The sequence below is a fragment of the Heterodontus francisci genome, chromosome 14 (genome assembly GCF_036365525.1).
Source record: "Heterodontus francisci isolate sHetFra1 chromosome 14, sHetFra1.hap1, whole genome shotgun sequence".
NCBI classification, from domain to species: Eukaryota; Metazoa; Chordata; class Chondrichthyes; order Heterodontiformes; family Heterodontidae; genus Heterodontus; species Heterodontus francisci.
In genome coordinates this window covers 80,618,195-80,642,066 of record NC_090384.1, presented here as the reverse complement: position 1 = coordinate 80,642,066, position 23,872 = coordinate 80,618,195, and the positions used below count along the sequence as shown (strand labels likewise).

At 44.5% G+C, this 23,872-nt stretch overlaps 1 protein-coding gene across 4 annotated transcripts in view; it reads right to left on the bottom strand.

Moving 5' to 3' along the window:
- The window catches only part of ckap5 (cytoskeleton associated protein 5), a 198,148-nt gene that overhangs the window by 51,663 nt on the left and 122,613 nt on the right, over positions 1 to 23,872 (bottom strand). For 3 of the 4 annotated variants that reach the window (XM_068046465.1, XM_068046466.1, XM_068046468.1), the window contains 2 exons: positions 2,117 to 2,140; positions 1,001 to 1,180 (listed from right to left, as the gene is read on the bottom strand). In XM_068046465.1, the coding sequence (XP_067902566.1) occupies positions 1,001 to 1,180; positions 2,117 to 2,140 (204 nt within the window). The remainder of the gene's footprint in view (positions 1 to 1,000; positions 1,181 to 2,116; positions 2,141 to 23,872) is intronic. The other variant, XM_068046467.1, reaches the window with a different exon arrangement.

Genomic DNA, 23,872 nt, shown 5'->3' with positions numbered 1-23,872 from the left:
TTAAATGACTTATAAATACATGGGAAAGTTTAGATCAGTTTGCTACCACTGATGTAGAAAAGCGTCCCCAGTGTTGGCTAAGGTACTCAGCCTATTCGTTATTAATGGACATCAAAAAGTCAAATATTCACAGATACAGCAGCATGCAAGCATTGATTTAGAGGGGCAGGATGGAATGACTGCATTACTATAGTAGTACAAATATTAAACTGGAAAGCATTTACCCGTCTTTGCTCTTTGATACATTATCCACACACAATAGGAATATAGTCTAATTTGACATTCTGGGAAATCGTATGCAAAGTACAGACAAAATAGTATTGTTTCCACTTCAATTGCCAGTTAGCACAAACTCTAGCTTTCACCACACATTCTAATGCACTGTACTCATTTCATCTTCCTTGGAAGGAAGGATGAAAGGATGCATGACAATGCTTTGCTTTGAGACAAGGAAAACAAAAACTTGCAGCATAAAAATTAAGTCAGATAACTGTTATAAATGTGCCAAATATATAATAGGCTCATTAACATATTCATTTGCAAGTTCCACACACCAAAATAAAGGCTAGTGCAATGATATGAGAGTGTAAAAAGTCACTCAGCCATGGATCAGAACAGTTCAGACATTATCTGGATTAAGCTCAAACCCAATGGCAAGTAATCTTTGAATGAAGGATTTAATGTTCCAGTTTTGACTTTCCCAATTTACTGTTTTGATCATCAGGCCTTGCAAGTAACTGCTTGCCAACTTGTGTGCAAACTCACAGAATGGGCAGTTGAGAAGCAAATTAATGAACATAGATAAATGGGAGGTGATGCACGTTGGTAAGTAAAACTACACCTCAAAGTAAAAAAAATACAAAATGAGGTATGAGGTAGAACAGCAAAGAGATTTAATGGACTGGAGTACAGATAACGAGAGAGTGTTAATTAAAAGTTATTAAACACAGATTTTTCTTCCAAATAATTTAAATTCCCTTGCAATATATTGGAGACTTACTTTGGTTCTGGAATGCAAACTGGTTCATAGAGTTCATCAAGTTTGTGCTGCACCAGATCTGGTAATTCGCATCCACCAGCATGGTTGTCATTTTCTATTTCATCAAGATCCAACTGGAACTCTCTTGGAATTGTGTGAGTAGATTCAGATGTGGAGTGTGTATTATTGGAACGTGCTTGACTGCAAGAAATAAATATTTTAATGCCAAGAGTGTTAATAGTCATTCAATATTCTTCCTTACAATGGGAATCTCCAATTTCTAGAAGTCGTACACATCTTAACTTAGAATTTGCAACCCATTTGGAACAAAGCTCACTTCTTCAAAACTTCATTTCTTCTTTCTTTTGCACCTACCTCCACCCCCCCCCCCCACCACCCTTCATTAAATATTAATTCCAGCATGGACTCAATGTGCCAAATGGCCTCCTTCTGTGCCATAAATAACTGACTCCTGTTAAGACTATGGTTCAACAAATTCCAATTCCTTTCAGGTACCTTGCCCAAGAGGTCATTTTCACACAATTTCCACGTACAAGTACCTTCCAGCAAGTGTCAATGGACAGCAATTAGCAGCAAGACCACTAGCGTAACTTTTCTACTCCCTCACCCAGGGAAGCAAATTTTAGCACTCAAAACACCCTGCCTGAGATCAGCCAGCTCAGCACAGTCCAGGAAGCAAACCTGGGAACTTCTGGTTTATACAACTAGTTGTACACTCCCTTTAAACGTAGCCATAATATTGACTGAATACAAGCCGCCCTAATATCAAGAAATCTAAAATAAGCATTGAAGGAATTAAGTGCATTTCAAGAACTGCCTTCCTTTCAGTGTTTAAAACCCATTCGAGAAGCAACAAGTTAAATCTGTCAAAGTGGCTTGAAATAATACTCTACTGCTGGATGAGGCAATGCATTACATTTGACCTTGGAACTTGCATACAGAAATATATTGGAACAAATTTAATAACTTAAAAGTTTTGGGAAATACTAGCTTTTTTTTTAAACCCTTGTATACAAATAATGTACAGAATTTAAGAACTCCCATAATAGTTGCGAAGGTCAGTATGCTGGTTCAACAGCAGTGCACAATGAACCTACAAGAACAAGTTTTACTTACATTCGATAGGTTCGATACATTATTCTTTCCAAGGAAATGCGGTGAAAGAAGTCAGAAGACAGATTTAGACAACAAGCACAATTATAAAAGTAACAGACATGAAACAAAAAAAAAATGTTACACAAACAGCATCTTGCCCTCAACACACTGGTTTGCAGTATCTGCTTCACTGCAGTTAATAATCAAAAGTGGAATTATAATTTGTTCAACATTAGGCTTCAACACCTTATACTTTTCCTAGTGAATAAATTATCCATAGCATTTTAAGTACAAAACTTGCAACAGTAATCCTAAAGTGAAAACTTTCCCCCTTAGAACCCAGAAGATGGCCACTTCAGAAGTGCAGGGGCAAGACCAAAATATAGCATGTGCCATTACATAGATCCCTTCCTCTTTGGAAGATGAGTGTGACCACATGGCTATAAACCACGAGGCAAGTTTTAGTGAACATTAAACAGGTAAATTTCTTTTTAAAAATTACAGAAATTATAAATGTCTCTAATCTCAATTAGGGCAGTAGAAATTTGGAATTCTCTTCCTTCAGAAGACTGTGGATGCTGGGATAATCGGAGCTATCCAGTCTGAGATCAATAGATTTTTTTGTTAGGCAAGGCTGTCAAGGGACATGGAGCTAATGCATGTAAATGGAATTAAGGTAAAGATCAGCCATGATCGAATAGAATGGTGGATCAGGCTCAAGGGGCTTAATGATTTACTCCTGTTCCTGTGTGCCAACATCAGGACAGCAAAATGCTCTTTGTACTAACCTTTAACATTAAACTGAACCCTGAAAGCACTGTTCCTTTATTGGTTAGGTTACATCTGAGCCTTCTATTTCTGTTGGCTGCTTCATTAAATTATTTTGCTAAATGCACATAGCCAAGCAAAAGATCAGTTTGTAGCCAGAAGCTTTGGAGCTGCCCAAAGAGACTAGAAAGAATCAAAATGTCAGCTGTGACACAGTTGGTGACATTCACACCTGTGAAGCCGAAGGTTGTGGGTTCAAGTTCCACTCCAGAATTAAGAACAAGACCTAGTGTCATGCCCAATAAAGGCATGTCCTATTTATAACTTTAAACATAAAGTGTATTCAGCATAGAATCTTCTGGAACTGAATTTTTAAATTAACCACAAAGGACATTAAAATGCTGTACAAGATGGCTGCCAAGAGTCAGGTGACCTTTGCAGTTTGGTCCAGACTTGGAAATATCTCAAGCCTCCGGCAAGTTCTTAATTGAATGACTGTGGGTAGAGTGCCTCCCTTCAATGGATATACCAAGATAAAACCATTTGTGGAATTTACACCTCTTATTGTTAGTGGTCTTACCCAAAACTCAATATCCATGGAGTCCTAGACTCACCATCTCCAAGCTCGAAACTTAGAGAGCTGTAAGAAACCAGTTAAATCAGAGCGTTTCCAGAGCGCATGTCACCTGACCTGCTCAGTGTTTCCAGTCTTTTTTGCTTCATTAGAAAAAATCTTGGCCCTACCTTCGTACTTGTGTACTCAGATAAATCACATGGTATGTCTGACTTTAATGGAATAGCTTGATTTATGTCTCTGTTCCAGTACTGTGCACATCTTTGTCTTATCTTCAGGCGTAATCAGCCAGAATGTATTGTACATTGTGGGCAGTTTGGAAAATTAGCTTACAGTACCTGAGCTTAACACTATAATGTGGCTATCATGAAAGAATCCAATACACAGATTAAAAAGTACCTCATTTTTGTCAAACCCTACTTGTGTGCACAGATCGTCAGTGTGTTTCATCAGATCAGTCAGCTCCAGACCTCAGTACAGCCTGATTCAAACATTGACACAAGACCTGAATACCAAAGGTGAGGGGAGAGTGGCTGATCTTCACATCAAGATAGCACCAAGAGAGTCCCTGTAAAACTGAAATTAATGGGGATCAAGTGGGGAAACTGTATTGGCTGAAGTCATACCTGGCACACAGGAAAATGGCTCCAGTTGGTGGGCGGCTATTTATCTCAGCCCAGAACACTGCTGTAGAAGTTCAAGGCAGCATTCTGGGCCCAACTACCTTCAGCTGTTGCATCCATGACATTCTCTCCAGCATTTCAGAAATGGGACTGCTAGTGATTAACCCCTCTCCTTGCAAACTGCCACATCTCAAATCTTCCTTTCCCCTTCAAAATCCTTCAACATGTTGTCACTTCCCAAATTCTTGCCAATCTTTTCTACAATTCCATGTTTGAATCCTTCCAATCAGGTTTCCACCTCCTGCCACAGTACTGAACTAGCCCTCAAAATCATAAACGGCATTGTGACTGTGCTAAAATATCCCTCCTCATCCGTCTCAAATTGATATGCACCCTTCAATAGTTGGCCATACTACCTTCCTCCAAAGTTCAGTTGGAAGGAACAGCCCTTGCCCCTTTCCATTTTTATCTATCAGACCTAGTCACAGAATCACCTGCAGTGGCTTTTCTTTGCACTTCCATACAATTACTTCTGAAGTTCCCCCAAGAATCTATCTTTGGCCCCTTCGATTTCTCATCTACATGCTGCCCCTTGGCAAAAATCATCTGAAAACACTAACTTCTACATGTACACCAATAACACTTCGCTTTATCTCACCACCAACTTTCAACACCCCTCCACTGTCTCGGGTTTGTCACACTGCTCATCCTATATCCAGTACTGGATGATCAGAAATTTCTCCAACTAAATATTGGGAAAACTGAAGCCATTATCTTTAGTCCCCACCACAAACTCCATACACTGACTATCGTTTCCATTCACACTCCCTGGCAACCTTCTGAAGCAGAGCAAGTCCATTCTTAGCCTTAGTTTGCATTTGCCGGAGATGACCTTCCGATCACTTATCCGCTCAATATCAAGCCTGCCTACGTCCACCTCCGTAACACTGCCTGACTCTGACCCTGCCTCGGTCACTACTGTACTTGCTGATTTACACTGGCTCCAAATCAAAAATCATCAATTTTAAAATCCTCATCCTCGTTTCCAAATCCCTCCATGGCCTCTCCCTCCCCATAGAAACATAGAAAATAGGAGCAGGAGTAGGCCACTTGGCCCTTCGAGCCTGCTCCACCATTCATAATGATCATGGCTGATCATCTAACTCAGTAGCCTGTTCCCACTTTTGCCCCATACCCTTTGATCCCTTTAGAGCCAAGAGCTATATCTAACTCCTTCTTGAAAGCATACAATGTTTTGGCCTCAACTGCTTTCTGTGGTAGTGAATTCCACAGGCTCACCACTCTCTGGGTGAAGAAATTTCTCATCTCAGTCCTGAAAGGTTTACCCAGTATCCTCAGACTATGACCCCTGGTTCTGGACTCCCCCACCATCGGGAACATCCTTCCTGCATCTACCCTACCCTGACAAGTCCTGTTAGAATTTTATAGGTTTCTATGAGATCCCCCCTCTGTGGGACTTTGTCGAAAACCTTCTCAAAGTCCAAATAAACAACATCCACTTGCTGCCCCTCCAACTCTATCTCCCCCATCTCTAACCTCCTCCAGTCCTACAAACCTTCAGAGATTTCTGCGCTCCTCCAGTTCTGGCATCTCGTCCAGTCCCAATTTTAATCTCTCCACCACTGGAGACTGCTTCCTGCTGCCTTGACCCCAAGCTCTGGAATTCCATTTCCATCCCTCTCCTCCTTTAAAATGCTCCTTAAAACCCATCTCTTTAGCCAAATCTTTGACCAAGCTTTTAGTCATCTGCATTGATATCTTCCTCTGTGGCTCAGTGTCAATTCTTTTTGTATTGACAATGCTCTTAATGAACGTCTTTCGACGTTTTGCTTTGTTAAAGGGACTATATAAATTTAAGTTGCACTTGACTGCAATGTTGAAGCTCATTCACAATTCCTCAGATAAGGAAGCAATCCAGACCACATGCTGCAAGACAGCATCTAGGCTTAGGCTGATAAATGCCAAATAATATTTACACCAGACAAGTATCAGGCAATAGCCATCTCAAGCAAGCGACTGAGAATGATCATTTGACTGATCATTCAGTTGCATCAATGTAGAGCTCTGACCATCAATATCTTAGGGATTCACCATAAATGTTGCAATTACTACAGCAGAGCAGAGGTTAGACAGACATTCTGTGGAACCTCCCAATTCCCCAAAGCCATTCCACCACCTATAAGGCATAAGTCTATACTTGCTTGGATGAGTGCACTCAAGAATCTCGACTATTGACGACAATCCATCGCGCTGGATTAGCACCTTAATTCATCTAAACATCAATCCCTTCAACCACCGGCATACCGTGGCTGCAGTGTATATTACCTAAAGGAGGCACCGTCACAACTCACCAAGGTTTCTTCAGCAGCACATTCTAAACTGTGACCACAACTACCTGGAAGGACAACAGCAGCAAGTGTATGGAACACCATCAACTCCCAAATTCCCCTCCATGTCACATATCCCACTCACTTGGACTTGCATTGTTGTTTCTTCATGACTGGAAGAGAGTCCTGGAACTCCCTGCTTAACAGCATGGTGGGAGTATCTGCACCATATAAAATGCAAGTTCAAGAACAGGGCCCACCACCACCATCTTATGTGGGAAAACTTCAGATGGGCGATAAATGCCAACCTTTCCAGTGACACTCACATCCAAAGAATTAACTGAAAAGAATTCTAGAATGCCTTATAATACTTGATTTCTGTATTATACTTGGATGAGTACTACAACTAGTTATTCGAAGTGTTTGGAACAGAGCAATGAGTCAAGCTGTTGTATTCAAGTCAAACACAGATTTACTTTCTGGGATTTTTTGAAGTCATCGATCAATTGCTATATCCAAGGTGAAGGTGCAAGTCAGGCTTAAATAGGGGCAGGTATATGATTTTAAATATCACCTGCAAAGATGCTTGGAAGCTTCTGATCTCAAACGTGGACTTAAATATGGCTGCCTGTACTCAGTTTAATAGTCGCACTGAAGTTGTGGAATCAAATAGCACAGAAGGCAGGCATCGTGTCTTTGCCAGCTCTTCAGTAGGACTAACTATAGTCCCATTTCCCTGCTCGTGCCCAATAGCTGTGCAGATTTTCATGTCAATTTCCTTTTGAAAGTTACCATTGAATCTGCTTACACAAATCTTTCAGGCAGTACAATACAGTCACAACAACTCAGCGTAACATGGTCCTATTGTCACCCTGGTTCTTTGTCAATTATCTTAAATCTGTGCACTCCAATTACCAGTCTTATTGCCAATGGACAGTTTCTTTATTTATCCTATCAAAATTTCTCATTATTTTGAACACCCCTATTAAATCTCCCCTTAACGTTCACTGCTCATAGAATCCCAGCTTCTCTACTTTCTCCACATAACTGAAGTACCCCATCTCAACTCAGAAGACTTCAAGGTGATGGATAGCCATGCAACAAGTTGTCAAGGATCAATTTACAGTTGAAAGGTTACTACAGGAGAATTGTCTCATTTTGATGGGGGTTAGAAATGTTTGCCATTAATGTTTCCACAGAGTACTGTCTATTTAACTACTTAATATTCAATAAAATGTGTGTGGTGGTCTCTAGCCAGTCATTCTACCACTTAATGAAAAGGGGATTGGAACATAGGAGCAAGAGTAGGACATTCAGCCCATGGAGCCTGCTCCGCCATGCAATATAATCATGGCTGATCATCCACTTCAATGCTTTTTTCACACACTATCCCCATATCCCTTTATGTCTCTGGTATTTAGAAATCTGTCACTCTACTTCAAACATACTCAATGACTGAGCTTCCACAGCCCTCTGGGGTAGAGAATTCCAAATCCTCTGAGTAAAGAAATTTCTCCTCATCTCTGTCCTAAGTGGCTTCCCCCTTATTTTGAAATTGTGTCCACTGATTCTAGACACCCCAACCAAGAAAAACATCTTACCTGCATCTACCCTGTCTACCCCTTTCAGTATTTTGTAGGTTTCAATGAGATCACCACTCATTCTTCATAACTCGAGAATACAGGCCCAGTTTCCCCAATCTCTCTTCATAGGACAGTCCCACCATCCCAGGAACAAGTCTGGTGAACCTTCATTGCACTCCCTCTATGGCAATGATATCCTTCCTAAGGTAAGGGTACCAAAACTGCATATAGTGCTCCAGGTGCAGTCTAACCAAGGTTCTATACAATTGAAGCAAGACTTTACTACTCCTGTACTCCAATTATGTAAAGGCATGCAATTTTCACCAAGTGCAGGAAAAAGGGTCCCTTGTTGGAACTTTACTACATTTGCCTAGATTTTTAAAAGACACTTTGGTACAGACATTCAAGGGAATCTCTGATGGGATAAAAGCAAAATACTGCAGATGCTGGAAATCTGAAATAAAAACAAGAAATGCTGGAAATACTCAGCAGGTCTGGCAGCATCTGTGGACAGAGCAGAGTTAACGTTTCAGGTCACTGCTCTGAGCATTTCCAGCATTTCTTGTTTTTATTTCAAATCTCTCATCGCAATGGGAGTGATGTTAAACCAAAGGAAATATCTAAGGCAATATTGAAAATATAGCATGGGGAGGCTGGCCAAACACTGCTTATTAACAGACATGGATTTGCATGTTCTTGGTCTGGAGAGAAAAATCAGGGCAACCTTGAGTAAAAGCCTAAAACTTGGTTGACGGCCAAGTTTGGTGCATACAAGAAAAAAGCTAGATATAGATGTCAAGATGTCAATGTTGTCTCACAGACTTTCCCCTTTTTGAGTTCTACCCCAAGAGGGTTTTTGATTAGAATTCTGTGGCCAATTAACCGAATACAACTGTCAAAAACAGAAGTCAGAGACTGAAAACTAATCAACACCTTCAAGTTAACTTGGAGCAGGGCAGCAGTAAAGTACTCAGTCACAAGATGGGCTGGATTTTGTTTTCTCGGCACTGGGAGAGGTGGCGGGTGCGCAAAATGGCGATCTTCAGCCCGGGGCTGCTCATTATAATATGGAGGGCGGCCGCCTCCCCCAATCACATGGCGGGGGCGGCCTTGGCGACACCGTGAACAATGTCACCTGATGCAGGAGCAGGAGCTGGTGCCATTTGCAAAAGGCTGCCAGCCCTGCAGAACATTGAACCTATAAATTCCTGGCCCCTCCCCAGACCAATCATAGAGATGCCCCCTCCCCTATAGGTCAGCCTCTCCAATCACGTGGCGGGGGCGGCCTCAATGACACCATGAACGGCATTACTTGAAGTGGGAACAGGCGCCATTTTTGAAAGGCTGCCAGCCATACATTCACTCTCTCCCTGCAGTGCACCTGCGATTGCGGCAGAGGCATTGAAGGAGGCCTGAGAAAATCGGAGCAAACCCACCTTTAGAGGTGCTCCTCGTGCTCTATGTGGGAAGCCAGGAACAATTCCAGTGCGTGTGCAGGAAATGTCTCCAGCTGCAGCTCCTGGGAGCCCGGATTTCAGAGCTGGAGCGGCAGCTGGGGACACAGGAGCATCCGCGAGGCGGAGAGTATCCAGAAAACACAACAGACCTGAGGATTGGGAGCAGTTTATAATTAAGAAAGGGAAAGTAGAGTAAGAGAGTAAGCTTGCAGGGAACATAAAAATTAACTGTAAAAGTTTCTATAGGTATGTGAAGTGAAAAAGATTGAAGACAAATGGTAGGTCCTTTACAGTCAGAAACAGTGGAATTAATTATGGGGAACAAAGAAATGGCTGACCAACCAAATGCATACTTGGGTTCACAAAGGAGGACAAATATTATAGCAGAAATGTTGGGGAACACAGGGTTTAGTGAGAGGGAGGAACTGAAGGAAATCAGTATTAGTAGAGAAATGGTGTTGGGGAAATTGATGGGACTGAAATGCGATAAATCCCCAGGGCCTGATAATCTACATCCCAGAGTACTTAAGGAAGTGGCCCTAGAAATAATGGATGCATTGGTGGTCATCTTCCAAGATTCTATAGACTCTGGAACAGTTCCTACAGATTGGAGGGTGGCTAATGTGACCCCACTATTTAAAACGGGAGGTAAAGAGAAAACAGGGAATTACAGACCAGTCAGCCTGATGTCGGTAGTGGGGAAAATTCTAGGGTCCATTATCAAAGATTTTATAGCAGAGCACTTGGAGAACAGTGGTAGAATTGGACAGAGTCAGCATGGATTTACAAAAGGGAAATCATGCTTGATAAATCTACTAGAATTCTTCGAGGATGTAACGAGTAGAGTTGATGAGGGGGCACCAGTGGATGTGGTTTATTTGGACTTTCAGAAGGCTTTCGACAAAGTCGCACATAAGAGATTAGCATGTAAAATTAACATACATGGGATTGGGGGTAGTGTATTGCGATGGATAGAAAATTGGTTGGCAGACAAGAAACAAAGTAGGAATAAATAGGTCTTTTTCCAAATGGCAGGCAGTGACTAGTGGGGTACCGCAGGGACCGGCGCTAGGACCCCAGCTATTCACAATATATATTAATGATTTAGATGAGGGAACTAAATGTAGTAACTCCAAATTTGCAGATGACACAAAACTGGGTGGGAGGGTGAGCTGCAAGGAGGATGCAGAGAGGCTTCAGGGTGATTTGGACAAGTTGAGTGAGTGGGTTAATGCATGGGAGATGCAGTATAATGTGGATAAATGTGAGGTTATCCACTTTGGTAGCAAAAACAGGAAGGCAGATTATCTGAACGGCTATGAACTGAGAGAGGGGAATATGCAGAAAGACCTGGGTGTTCTCGTACACCAGTCGCTGAAGGCAAGTACGCTAATGCAACAGGCGGTAAAAAAGCCAAATGGTATGTTGGCCTTCATAGCAAGAGGATTCGAGTGCAGGAGCAGGGATGTCTTGCTGCAATTATACAGGGCCTTGGGTGAGGCCACACCTGGAATAGTGTGTGTAGTTTTGGTCTCCTTATGAGGAAGGATGTTCTTGCTATAGAGGGAGTGCAGCAAAGGTTTACCAGACTGATTCCTGGGATGGCGGGACTGATGTATGAGGAGGGATTGAGTTGGTTAGGATTATATTCGCTCGAGTTCAGAAGAGTGAGGGGGGATCTCATAGAAACTTATAAAATTCTAACAGGACTTGACAAGGTAGATGCAGGAAGGATGTTCCCGATGGTGGGGGAGTCCAGAACCAGGGGTCATAGTCTAAGGATACGGGGTAAACCTTTCAGGATTGAGATGAGGAGAAATTTCTTCACCAGAGAGTGGTGAGCCTGTGGAATTTGCTACCACAGAAAGCAGTTGAGGCCAAAACATTGTATGTTCTCAAGAAGGAGTTAGATATAGCTCTTGGGGTGAAAGGGATCAGAGGATATATGGGGAGAGAGGGAACAGGCTATTGAGTTAGATGATCAGCCATGATCATATTGAATGGCAAAGCAGGCTCGAAGGGCCGAATGGCCTACTCCTGCTCTTATTTTCTATGTTTCTATGAGAGCAAGGGTGGCCCCACACTTTAGTGATGCCTCCCTGCCAGTTCTCCTCCAAGCTGCAAGGGAAAGGCAGGAGGTCCTTTGCCCCAGCGATGGTAAGAAGTCCTCCCACCTAACCAAGCAAGCCTGGACGGAGGTGACACTGGAGGTTAGCAGCTGTGGGGTCATCTGCCAAATCTAGATGCAGTGTCAGAAGAGGGTCAATGACCTCATGCGATCAGCAAATGTAAGTGGCAAGTCTCGAGATTGCCCATTGCAAACTGTTTGGCATAATATGGTATGCCACATGGGTGCCACTGCAATATCAGAGACAGGAAGATCAGGGAGGATTAATGGCACATGACTAGCTGCTTATGCACACCAAGTGAACCTTTTGTACCTCAGAGCATGTCACACCCATGACAGGGTGATTCAGTGTACCAGACAAAGCATTCCCCCATTTGATGCTGAAATGCCCATATTGGTAAAACTGCGAGGTTGATGTTTGACAATGGTCATATCGCATCCTCGCTCTTCCAGAAGAGGGCCCACAACGGAAGGGAGGTGTCCTGGACCGGAGGCGCAGTAGCTGATCTGAGGCCACTGTCGCAAGCTGAAGAGGCATATGGGTTAGCCGGGATCCAGGGAGCATGTGGAATCTCAGACGTGGAGCTTGGGGGTCTCAGCTGGAAAGCGAATATTGCCAAACACAATGATTGCTAATGACATTTTCTATGCAGACGTTATACTATTACGACATATGTAGAATTACTAAATGTCTGTTATTCCCATTGCATCTTGCAGGGCGACACTCCAAGTTGGCCTTGGGCATCCAATATGCGACAAGCACTTCTGAGGAAGAGATACACTCAGAGGATGCAGTCCCATGACAGTCCTGCACCCTCCACCAGTGCAGAAACACTCACCTCATTGGGTATATGATCGGTGTTAGATTTGGGGTCACAAGCTGGAGAAAGCATCACAGACACCTGCGAGCAGCTGGCAGAGGCCGAGACAACCGAGGCCTGTGACAGTCGGAGGACTGTGGGTGGCCAGGCCCCTGTTGAGCCCCAGACTGATAAGCCTCTGGTGTCAGCAGCACAAGGCATGCTGGATTTGCAGGGAGAGGTCAGGCAACATCTGGCGGAGATGGCAGAGGCCATGCGCAGCCTTGAGCAGACGGTGGGGGAGACCAGTCATGCCACGACTGCTGCCATGTCCCAGGCATGTGAGCGCATGGCTTCACCCATGGAGAGGACAGAGACCCCCATGCAGAGCCACATTCCACAGATGCTCCTTAACTTGCAAACCATTGCTGTGGCCATATCAAATCAGCAGTGACAGGGCGAGAGAAGAACCAGGAGCCTGCTCCTGTTCTTAGTCCTTCTTCAGAGAGCAGTGAGATTCCACTAAACCATCAAAGGGAGGAGGAGACACTGTGCCCCACATCTGGGGTAATCTGAGTGTGGACACCGGCTCCTCAGTCCCTCCGCCAGTGAGTCCAGCTCCAGCAGCCACTAAGCCTGAGGACAGCCCTGCGCATATACAGCACTGAAACAGGCACTTCGGCCCACCGAGTCTGTGCCGACATCAACCACCCATTTATACTAATCCTACATTAATCCCATTTCCCTCTCACATTCCCACCTTCCCTCAATTCTCCTACCACCTACCTGTGTGCAGTTCTGGTCGCCGCACTACAGGAAAGATGTGATTAAGCTAGAGAGGGTGCAGAAAAGATTCACCAGGATATTGCCTGGTTTGGAGGGCTTGAGTTATAAAGAGAGACTGGATAGGCGGGGTCTGTTTTCCCTGGAGCAAAGGAGGCTGAGAGGGGACATGATAGAAGTACATAAAATTATGAGAGGCATAGATAGGGTAGATAGCAAGCGTCTGTTTCCCATGGTAGGGGTGACTAAAACTAGAGAGCATAGATTTAAGGTGAGGGAGGGAGGAGGTTTAAAGGGGATCAAAGGGGTAAATTTTTCACACAAAGAATAGTAGGTATCTGGAATGAGTTGCCTGAGGAGGTGGTGGAGGCAGGAACAGTAGTAACATTTAAGAGGCATCTGGACAGGTACTTGAATGAGAAAAGCACATGGAATTAATGCAGGCAGGTGGGATTAGTATAGACAAGCATTATGGTCGGCATGGACGTGGTGGATCGAAGGGCCTATTTCTATGCTGTACGACTCTATGACTCTGCACTAGGGGCAATTTACAATGGCCAATTTACCCATCAATCCGCATGTGGGAGGAAACCGGACCACCCGGAGGAGATCCACGCAGGTCACAGGGAGAACTTGCAAACTCCGCACAGGCAGTACCCAGAACTGACCCTGGGTCACTGGAGCGGTGAGGCTGCGGTGCTAACCACTGCGCCGCCTGTGCAGGAGGCCCCCAGCTGCTGGGGCCCTCCAGGCCTCAGGCACTCAGAGGATGATCGCCGAAGTCATCCCAGGTCAAGGGGCGTCCTACTCAGCAGCCGGCCTCCAGTCCAGCTGCTGGTGCAGAGGTCACACCACAAAGGAGCACCTGCAAATGATTCAAAAAGACACACTGACACATATGGGTATAAACAAAGAACAAAGAAAAATTACAGCACAGGAACAGGCCCTTCGGCCCTCCAAGCCTACGCCGATCCAGATCCTCTATCTAAACCTGTCACCTATTTTCTAAGGGTCTGTATCTCTTTACTTCCTGCCCATTCATGTATCTGTCCAGATACATCTTAAAAGACGCTATCGTGCCCGCGTCTACCACCTCCGCTGGCAACGCGTTCCAGGCACCCACCACCCTCTGCGTAAAGAACTTTCCACGCATATCCCCCCTAAACTTTTCCCCTTTCACTTTGAACTCGTGTCCCCTAGTAATTGAATCCCCCACTCTGGGAAAAAGCTTCTTGCTATCCAACCTGTCTATACCTCTCATGATTTTGTACACCTCAATCAGGTCCCCCCTCAACCTCCGTCTTTCTAATGAAAATAATCCTAATCTACTCAACCTCTCTTCATAGCTAGCGCCCTCCATACCAGGCAACATCCTGGTGAACCTCCTCTGCACCCTCTCCAAAGCATCTGCATCCTTTTGGTAATGTGGCGACCAGAACTGCACGCAGTATTCCAAATGTGGCCGAACCAAAGTCTTATACAACTGTAACATGACCTGCCAACCCTTGTACTCAATACCCCGTCCGATGAAGGAAAGCATGCCGTATGCCTTCTTGACCACTCTATTGACCTGCGTTGCCACCTTCAGGGAACAATGGACCTGAACACCCAAATCTCTCTGTACATCAATTTTCCCCAGGACCTTTCCATTTACTGTATAGTTCACTCTTGAATTGGATCTTCCAAAATGCATCACCTCGCATTTGCCTTGATTGAACTCCATCTGCCATTTCTCTGCCCAACTCTCCAATCTATCTATATTCTGCTGTATTCTCTGACAGTCCCCTTCACTATCTGCTACTCCGCCAATCTTAGTGTCGTCTGCAAACTTGCTAATCAGGCCACCTATACTTTCCTCCAAATCATTTATGTATATCACAAACAACAGTGGTCCCAGCACGGATCCCTGTGGAACACCACTGGTCACACATCTCCATTTTGAGAAACTCCCTTCCACTACTACTCTGTGTCTCCTGTTGCCCAGCCAGTTCTTTATCCATCTAGCTAGTACACCCTGGACCCCATGCGACTTCACTTTCTCCATCAGCCTACCATGGGGAACCTTATCAAACGCCTTACTGAAGTCCATGTATATGACATCTACAGCCCTTCCCTCATCAATCAACTTTGTCACTTCCTCAAAGAATTCTATTGTTGGGAAGACATGACCTTCCCTGCACAAAACCATGTTACCTATCACTGATAAGCCCATTTTCTTCCAAATGGGAATAGATCCTATCCCTCAGTATCTTCCCTACCACTGACGTCAGGCTCACCGGTCTATAATTACCTGGATTATCCCTGCTACCCTTCTTAAACAAGGGGACAACATTAGCAATTCTCCAGTCCTCCGGGACCTCACCCGTGTTTAAGGATGCTGCAAAGATATCTGTTAAGGCCCCAGCTATTTCCTCTCTCGCTTCCCTCAGTAATAGGATAGATCCCACCCGGACCTGGGGACTTGTCCACCTTAATGCCTTTTAGAATACCCAACACTTCCTCCCTCCTTATGCCGACTTGACCTAGAGTAATCAAACATCTGTCCCTAACCTCAACATCCGTCATGTCCCTCTCCTCGGTGAATACCAATGCAAAGTACTCGTTTAGAATCTCACCCATTTTCTCTGACTCCACGCATAACTTTCCTCCTTTGTCCTTGAGTGGGCCAATCCTTTCTCTAGTTACCCTCTTGCTCCTTATATATGAATAAAAGGCTTTGGGATTTTCCTTAACCCTGTTTGCTAAAGATATTTCATGACCCCTTTTAGCCCTCTTAATTCCTCATTTCAGATTGGTCCTACATTCCCGATATTCTTTCAAAGCTTCGTCTTTCTTCAGCCTCCTAGACCTTATGTATGCTTCCTTTTTCCTCTTAGCTAGTCTCACAATTTCACCTGTCATCCATGGTACCCTAATCTTGCCATTTCTATTACTCATTTTCACAGGAACATGTCTCTCCTGCACGCTAATCAACCTCTCTTTAAAAACCTCCCACATATCACATGTGGATTTACCTTCAAACAGCTGCTCCCAATCTACATTCCCCAGCTCCTGCCGAATTTTGGTATAGTTGGCCTTCCCCCAATTTAGCACTCTTCCTTTAGGACCACTCTCGTCTTTGTCCATGAGTATTCTAAAACTTACGGAATTGTGATCACTATTCCCAAAGTAGTCCCCTACTGAAACTTCAACCACCTGGCCGGGCTCATTCCCCAACACCAGGGTGAGATGGCTGCATCATTAATACCTTAATTAAATGTGCTTTTCTGACAACTTCAGCCTTCCTGTGCGAATAACGCAAGCCATCGATTATGTGTCTTGCCATTACATCATAGGCTTGACAGTACTGCCAATGTCACAAACATCAGTGCCATGCCAAGATGCATGATGTGGCACTACACAGATGCCATCACATGGGCAATGCCTCAGTCAGCTACTGCCAGTCATGCTGGAGGCTGTTTGAGGCAGCAGACTTCAGACGACATGCATGATGGTGGTATATGGTGTTAGGAGCATATGTTGTACTTCAGGGATTGCCATGATCAGGCATTGTCTTGCTTCCCTTGCTCACTGCTCATCATGTCGACCCTCTATCACTGCTCCCTGTACTCCCATGCACGATTGTCCCTGGATGTCCTCATTGTCTGAGGATGTCTCCTGCGCCAGTATCTCATCATCCTGCAAGGCCTCTCCCCTCTGTACTGCGATGTTGTGCAGGACGCAGCATACAACAATAAAGCGTCCAACCCTGTCTGGTGTGTACTGTCGGGCTCCACCTGATCTATCGAGGCAATGGAAACGTGTCTTCAGCATGCCGATGGACTGCTCAATGGTAGCTCGGGTGTAACTGTGGCAGGCGTTGTAGTGCTCTTCTGTATCATTCCTGAGGTTCCTCACTGGCATCAGAAGCCATGACAGCAATGGGTATCCCTTATCCCCAAGAATCCACCCCTGAAGGTGAGCGAGGGGAAGTGAATAGCAGTGGCACTTGGGATTGGCACAGGATGAAAGAATCATGGCAGCTACCTGGGAAGTGGGCACAAACTTGCAGGAAGCACTTTTGTGGTCACAAATTAGCTGCACGTTGAGTGAATGAAAGCCCTTTTTGTTAATATATGCAGCTGGCTGTTCCGTGGGAGCCTTCATGGCCAAATGCATGCAGTCGATAACTCCTTGCACTTGTGGGATTCCTGCAATGGCCCCAAAACCAACAGGCCTCTCTGCCTGACTGTCAGGGTCCGTCCTGAAGTGCACATAATTGCTGGCCTTCCTGTACAAAGCATAGGTAACCTCCCTGACACAGCGGTCTACAGCTGATTGCAAGACCCCCCATAAGTAGCCGATGGAACCCTGGAATGATCCACAGGCGTAGAAGTTTAAGGCCGCCATCACTTTGAGGGCCACAGGCATATGTTAACTACCAAAGCCCTGTGGTTGCAGGTCAGTGTTCAGCACTGCGCAGAAATGTGAGACAGCCTCTCTGGTCATCCGCAGCCATCTCTGACACTGGCATTCAGACATCTGCAGGTAAATCATCCTAGTCCTGTAGGCCCGCTACTGTCTCTGGCCTATTCTGCACCTTGGTGGCTGGTGCTGTTCGCATCTTGGAGCCTCCCCGTGGGCTGCATCTGCCTGTTGATCCTGCCTCTGGCAGGTATGCCTCATTACGCCACAAGGACCAGAAGGAGAGGGTGGACCATCCCCATCTCTACGCTCCAGGTAAATTCATTTCCTTCACAGGCCAATGGCACATAACTGGGCAGAGTAGTGTTGCAGCATGAGCTGTATGGTACAGCATGACATTGTCTGCAGTAACTTCAAGTAAGTGCGAGCCAGCCTGACCACCATTATATCAATCAAGGTCCCTGCAGTGGACCACTAGCAACTGGAACATTTATAGTTTCACATCCAACAACATGGATGCAGAGTTCCGAACCCCATCCGGAGATTTAACTTTTTCATGCAGAGTGTGGTTATGGTCTGTGATGAATTGCCTGAGTGTGGTGGAGAAAGGTTCAATTGAAGCATTCAAGAGGGAATTAGACTGTTATATGAAAAAGGAAGAATGTGCAGGGTTACGGGGAGGAAGTAGGGAACAGAACTGAGTGAACTGCTGTTTCGGAGAGTCGGTGCAGACACGATGGGCTGAATGGCCTTCTTCTGCACTGTAACAATTCTGTGATTCTGAAACTAACTCAGCTTCACAAAAAAAGGGCAGCACAGTACTTACAGGCCTTCACCGGCTCAGGACTTTCGCCTCAGCGGGGCCAGTTTTCTAGGATAGCAAACTGAAGGCACGCAAGTGCCGCACGTCCACCTGAAGATTGGTCGGATTGTGAGGGAACGCATGGTAATGAATGCAGATGGCTGTTTTACATGTGCTAAGTCAGATCCCATCACAGAACGGCGGAGGGGCTGCCACAGAGCTTCTCAGCTGCAGGGAAGATCAGGTCTGGCATTTCCAGCATTGGGCTCCATGGCGGGCCGCTGCCACTCTGTTCTTCTGGATCCCCAGCCACAGAACACAATGCCGGGAGGACAAGATGATTCAGCTTGATGTTTCCTGGAAGCATGCAAATTGTTTACAAATAGCTTGGAGAGGAACCTGCTGCACGTTAGCCTACAAGGTGCCACTATACATAATATGGCCCTGATCCATCAGGGGGGGGAAAAAAACCATAAAAGACACATTGCACATTCTGCTGGCCAATTTTGCAATGGAGTTACAATACTGTTTCCAAGTGGAAACAATTGTCTCCATGGGTTCAAATATTTGGTTATGTCTCCTTATACACTGAAGCTTCTATCAACATACTCCGAATATTCAGATCCCACAAGTACTCGAAAAAGTACGCTTTATTAATAGACCATCACGGAGTTTTCTTTAATTGGCATCCCCAAAGGTGAATGAGCAGATACAACAGAACTGCACATCACACCAAGCTGATTCTTGCAAATCAATAAATATTCCACTTGCAAGTCTCAAGTGGAGGCTTTTCCGAATTCCAGTAGCACAAACAGCAAATGGAAATTTTGCTTCTGGGCTAGTTCTCTCAAAGGCCATTCTGCCCATTTGAAACGGAGTTACAGTGCCCCACAAAATCCAGTTGATCCTGTTTGCATAAAATACTGACAGGTTAATATACTAAACTATCCCAACATTCTGCAGACAACAACTTCCTTCACCTATAAGATCAACAATTCCTCCAAGCAGGTCTTTTGAAGGAAACTTTTACCTACCTGAAAGTCAAGTTTTCTGTTGTCCTAGAGCTTGTAACAGAACTGATTGACTGATGTGTGATCGTTCAGCCAAAAGGAGCTAGTAACAGTGGAGATTGTGTAAGCACTCCAACAGTATCTTCACCCAACAAGTGTCTGTTTATAATCAATTTCCAAAATATCTGCAGCTGCAAGTATGATCTGTTGCAGAACCTTAGGCTTTGGCAACTGGAGAGATGAAGTTTAAATGTCCTTGTGCATTAAGCAATTGCTCCAAAAAACTAAACACATTTGAAAATCATGTTGCAAATGACAGCGCCAACTACTAATGCAGATACTGGTCACTGAAAACAATCCACAACATTCAAAGTTGATTTTGAAACTGGGAGCTAGCATAAACCAAAAATATGCTGTCCAGGACCATGTTAAATAAGGTAGGTTTTGAACCAAAATTAAAACAATGTCTATGGGGCAGCTGAGAGACTACAATGATCAAGTGGAACAGAACACAACAAAATTTCCCCAAAGATGACAGAAAAATACAACTACATACTATTGAAGGAAACCAAGTTATTTCTCTTTCTGGTGGGATACAAGTTAAGCCTAACAGAAACTTTAAACCCTAAATATGAAGGAATGGGTTGGGGAGAGGAGAAAAAGCACAAAGAGGAGAGTGACAGAATGCGTGAAAATGAAGAGGGCAAGAGATACACAGCTGATGACGCATGGACTCAGCCATTAAAAAGGGACAGTGTTCAAGAATTATACTTCTTTCATGTCAAATAATATCAAACCATATTTTCATACAAGGTTGAATGAATGAAGGCTCATTATAGGAAAGTTTCCACCACCTACTCTCCAGAAACATTCTAAGCAATTCTGCACTGCGTACAATCTTCTCAACTTAAAAACTCATTTTCTAATCTTCAGATATAATCAAATACAAAAACAAAGACAGAATAACAGAATCACTTCAAACCATTGGGTAATGCCCCTACTCCAAAATCTCCAACTGGATTATTAGAGAGTCATGTAAGTAATAATTTTGAAAATATTTTTGAGGAAAGCCAAGCCAAAATTTTTGCCTTTTCCCATTTCCTTTGACAGTGTTACATTTATCTGGCTAAAATGTGCATGTTCCAATAGTCAAGCTGGTTAAGGTAGAGGATAACGGATTTACAGGACAATCCCAAGTTCAATCCTGGCTTCTGCTAAGTTTGTTGATCACCATATTGGGGGCCGGGGGTGGGGGAAGTGGTTAGAGGCAGGTGTATAAATGGGTTCAGCATTCTTGGGTTGGGAAAGGGAAAGAGTCTTAGTTTCTGCTCTTCATTCGGTATCCAGCAGTACCTGCTCGAAAACACATTTAGATGTTGAGCAAATTACTTGCACAACTGTCATTTTCTCTCAATGTAGAAACTACCAGAACAAAAAAAAGCTTAGACTTTCTATATGCTAACAAAGATGCTGCCAGACTTGCTGAGTATTTCTAGCATGTTCTGTTGATTATTCTAATGTTCTCCTTGCACACTGTCCAATCCTCCACTCTCCAAAAGCTTGTCCCCAAACTCTCTTATTGATATCCAATCCTGCACCATGTTCCACTTGTCCATAAGCCCCACCTTTCCTTGATCTTTATTGGTTCTTGTCTAATGATCAACTTAAAATTCCAGCCCTCGTTTTTAAACCTCATTCCTTCCCATCTTGTAATCTCAAGCTCTACAATCCATCTCCAGAACTCTCCATTCCTCAGACTACAAACTTTGTGCATTCCTTGGCCTCATTACCAGCACTGTGCCTTCAGGTATCCAGGCACTACTCTCTGGAATTCCATCCTAAACCCCTCCAAGTCACCACATCGCTCCTCTAAGAATCTCCTCAAAAATTCACCTCTTGGCAAGCTTGTCACCGCTCTCAATTTTTCCTTTCGTGGCTTCACACCCGGTTTTCTCATACCTCTAAAGCAAGCTTTTCATTGCTTGAGAGCCATAAAAAAATGGTGTAAGTGCGAGATGTTTGAATGAAACGTGCTCACCCTATAATCATGAATGTCCTAGGCTTGATTCAAATTTGTGCCAAATTGGGTAATCTCAGCCAGAGCAACTGTTGGGGTGTGACAAATTGCCATCAGTACCCCTATGTTGATCGGCATAGGAAGGGAGAAAAAGCCAATCATTTCTTCCACCCAATATAGCCAGCCAGCGAGCGTTAAAAGCCTGAGATACAGTCAAAGCTGACAAGAAAGTGGCCACTTTGGCAAAGTACTTGAAGTGAACAAATCCCCAGGGAACCATAGCATAACTGGAGGTTTAGAGAGCGTGCAACAGTGTTGGGGGGGGAAGGCAGAGAGAGAAAGGGGGGGGGGGGGGGGGGAAGGCAGAGAGAGAGGTGGGGGGGGGGGGGGGAGTGGAGCACAGCCCGAGGAGCGGAGCTTTAAAAAGCGCGCCAACTCACAGAGACGGAGAACGCAGAGAGAGAGAGGAGCAGGGGAACAAAAAAAAAGTGACAAGAGTGACATCACAATCAGAGAGATCAGGGAAGAAGCTGCCTGCTTGGCAAGTATCTGGCAAGTAATTAAGGTCCATTCTAATCCTAACGTTTACAACAGTAAAGGAACGAGTGGTAAGCTTTATAAAATATATCAAAAAAAACAAATAATTGAATAAAATAATTAAGTAGTCAATTAAAACACATTAAGGATGGCAGGACAGGTGATGTGTCACAGCTGCAGCATACGGGGCAAACACGTCTGCATTAAGTGTTCGCGGCTTGAGGAGCTTCGGCTCCAAGTCTTTGAACTGGAGTCCGAGCTGCAGACACAGCGACACATCAGGGAGGGGGCACGTTACTTGGACATTTTGCACCAGGAGGTGGTCACACCCCTTAGGATAGGGTCTTCTGATTTGGTTAGTGGTCAGGGACAGGAGAGTGTGGCTGCAGCTGAGGCAGGTAAGGGGACCCAGAGGGCAGAAGTACAGGAGCTTCAGACTTTGCGATTGTCAAACAGGTTTGAGGTTCTTTCAGCTTGTTTGGATGGGAGCAGGGACTGCAGGCAGGATGAGCAAACTGACCATGGCACCATGGTGCAGGAAGCCATTCAAGTCGAGGGAGATAAAAAAGGAATGTAGTGGTAGTAGGGGATAGTATAGTTAGGGGGATTGACACTTTTCTCTGCAGCAAAGAGTGAGAGTCCAGATGGCTGTGATGCTTGCCCTTACCAGGGTTTGGGACATCTGCTCAGGGCTGGAGGGGAACTTACTGGGAGGGGGAGGATCCAGTCGTCCTAGTCCACGTAGGTACCAACGACAGAGGCAGGACAAGGAAAGAGGTTCTGTCTGGTCAGTATGAGGAACTAGGCACCAAATTAAGCAGAACCTCAAAAGGTAATGATCTCTGGATTATTACCTGAGCCACAAGCAAATTGGCATAGGGTAAATAAGATTAGAGAAATGAATGTGTGGCTCAAAGACTGGTGTGGTAGAAGTGGGTTCCGGTCTGTGGGGCACTGGCACCAGTACTGGGGAAAGTGGTGGCTGTACCGTTGGGACAGTCTACATCTGAACTGTGCTGGGGCCGGTGTTCTAGCGAGCTGCATAAATAGGGAAGTAGAGAGGGTTATAAACTGAATAGTGGGGGCAAGGGATCAAATTTGGGAAGAAATGATAAATCAAGGAGTAGAAACAAAGCAAGACAGAAAGGTATCAACATGGGAAATGATAAACAGACTGTGACAGGAAGGGATAGAGCGTACAAATCTCTAAGAATAAATCAACAGATAAGGCTACAGGTTACAAAAATAATAAAAAGGACAAAACTAAAGGCTCTATCTGAATGCACGTAGCATTAGAAACAAAACAGATGAATTGAGAGCGTAAATAGAAATAAATATGATCTGATAGCCATTACAGAGACATGGCTGCAGGACAACATAGATTGGGACCTGAATATTGAAAGATACACAGCATTTAGGAAGGACAGGAAGCTAGGAAAAGGTGGAGGGTAGCTCTGTTAATTAATGATGGTATCAGCGCAATAGAGAGGGATGACCCAACTTCAGGAGACCAGGATGTAGAAGCAGTTTGGGTAGAGATGAGAAATCAAAGGCAAGGCACTTGTGGGAGTGGTGTACAGACCACCTAACATTAACCAGACTGTAGGAAGAAATAATGGCAGCTTGTCAGAAAGGTACAGCGATAATTATGGGGGACTTTAAACTACAAATAGACTGGAAACATAAAATGGGCAAAGGTAGCTTTGATGAGGAGTACATAGAATGTTTTCGGGATAATTTCTTGGAACAATACGTTCTGGAACCAGAGAGCAGGCTATATTAGACCTGGTATTGTGCAACGAGATAGGATTAATTAATGACCTCATAGTTAAGGCAACCTAGGTAGCAGTGATCATAATATGATTGAATTTTACATTCAGTTTGAGGGAAAGAGTGGGTCCAAGACTAGTATTTTAAACTTAAATAAGGGCAATTATGAGGGC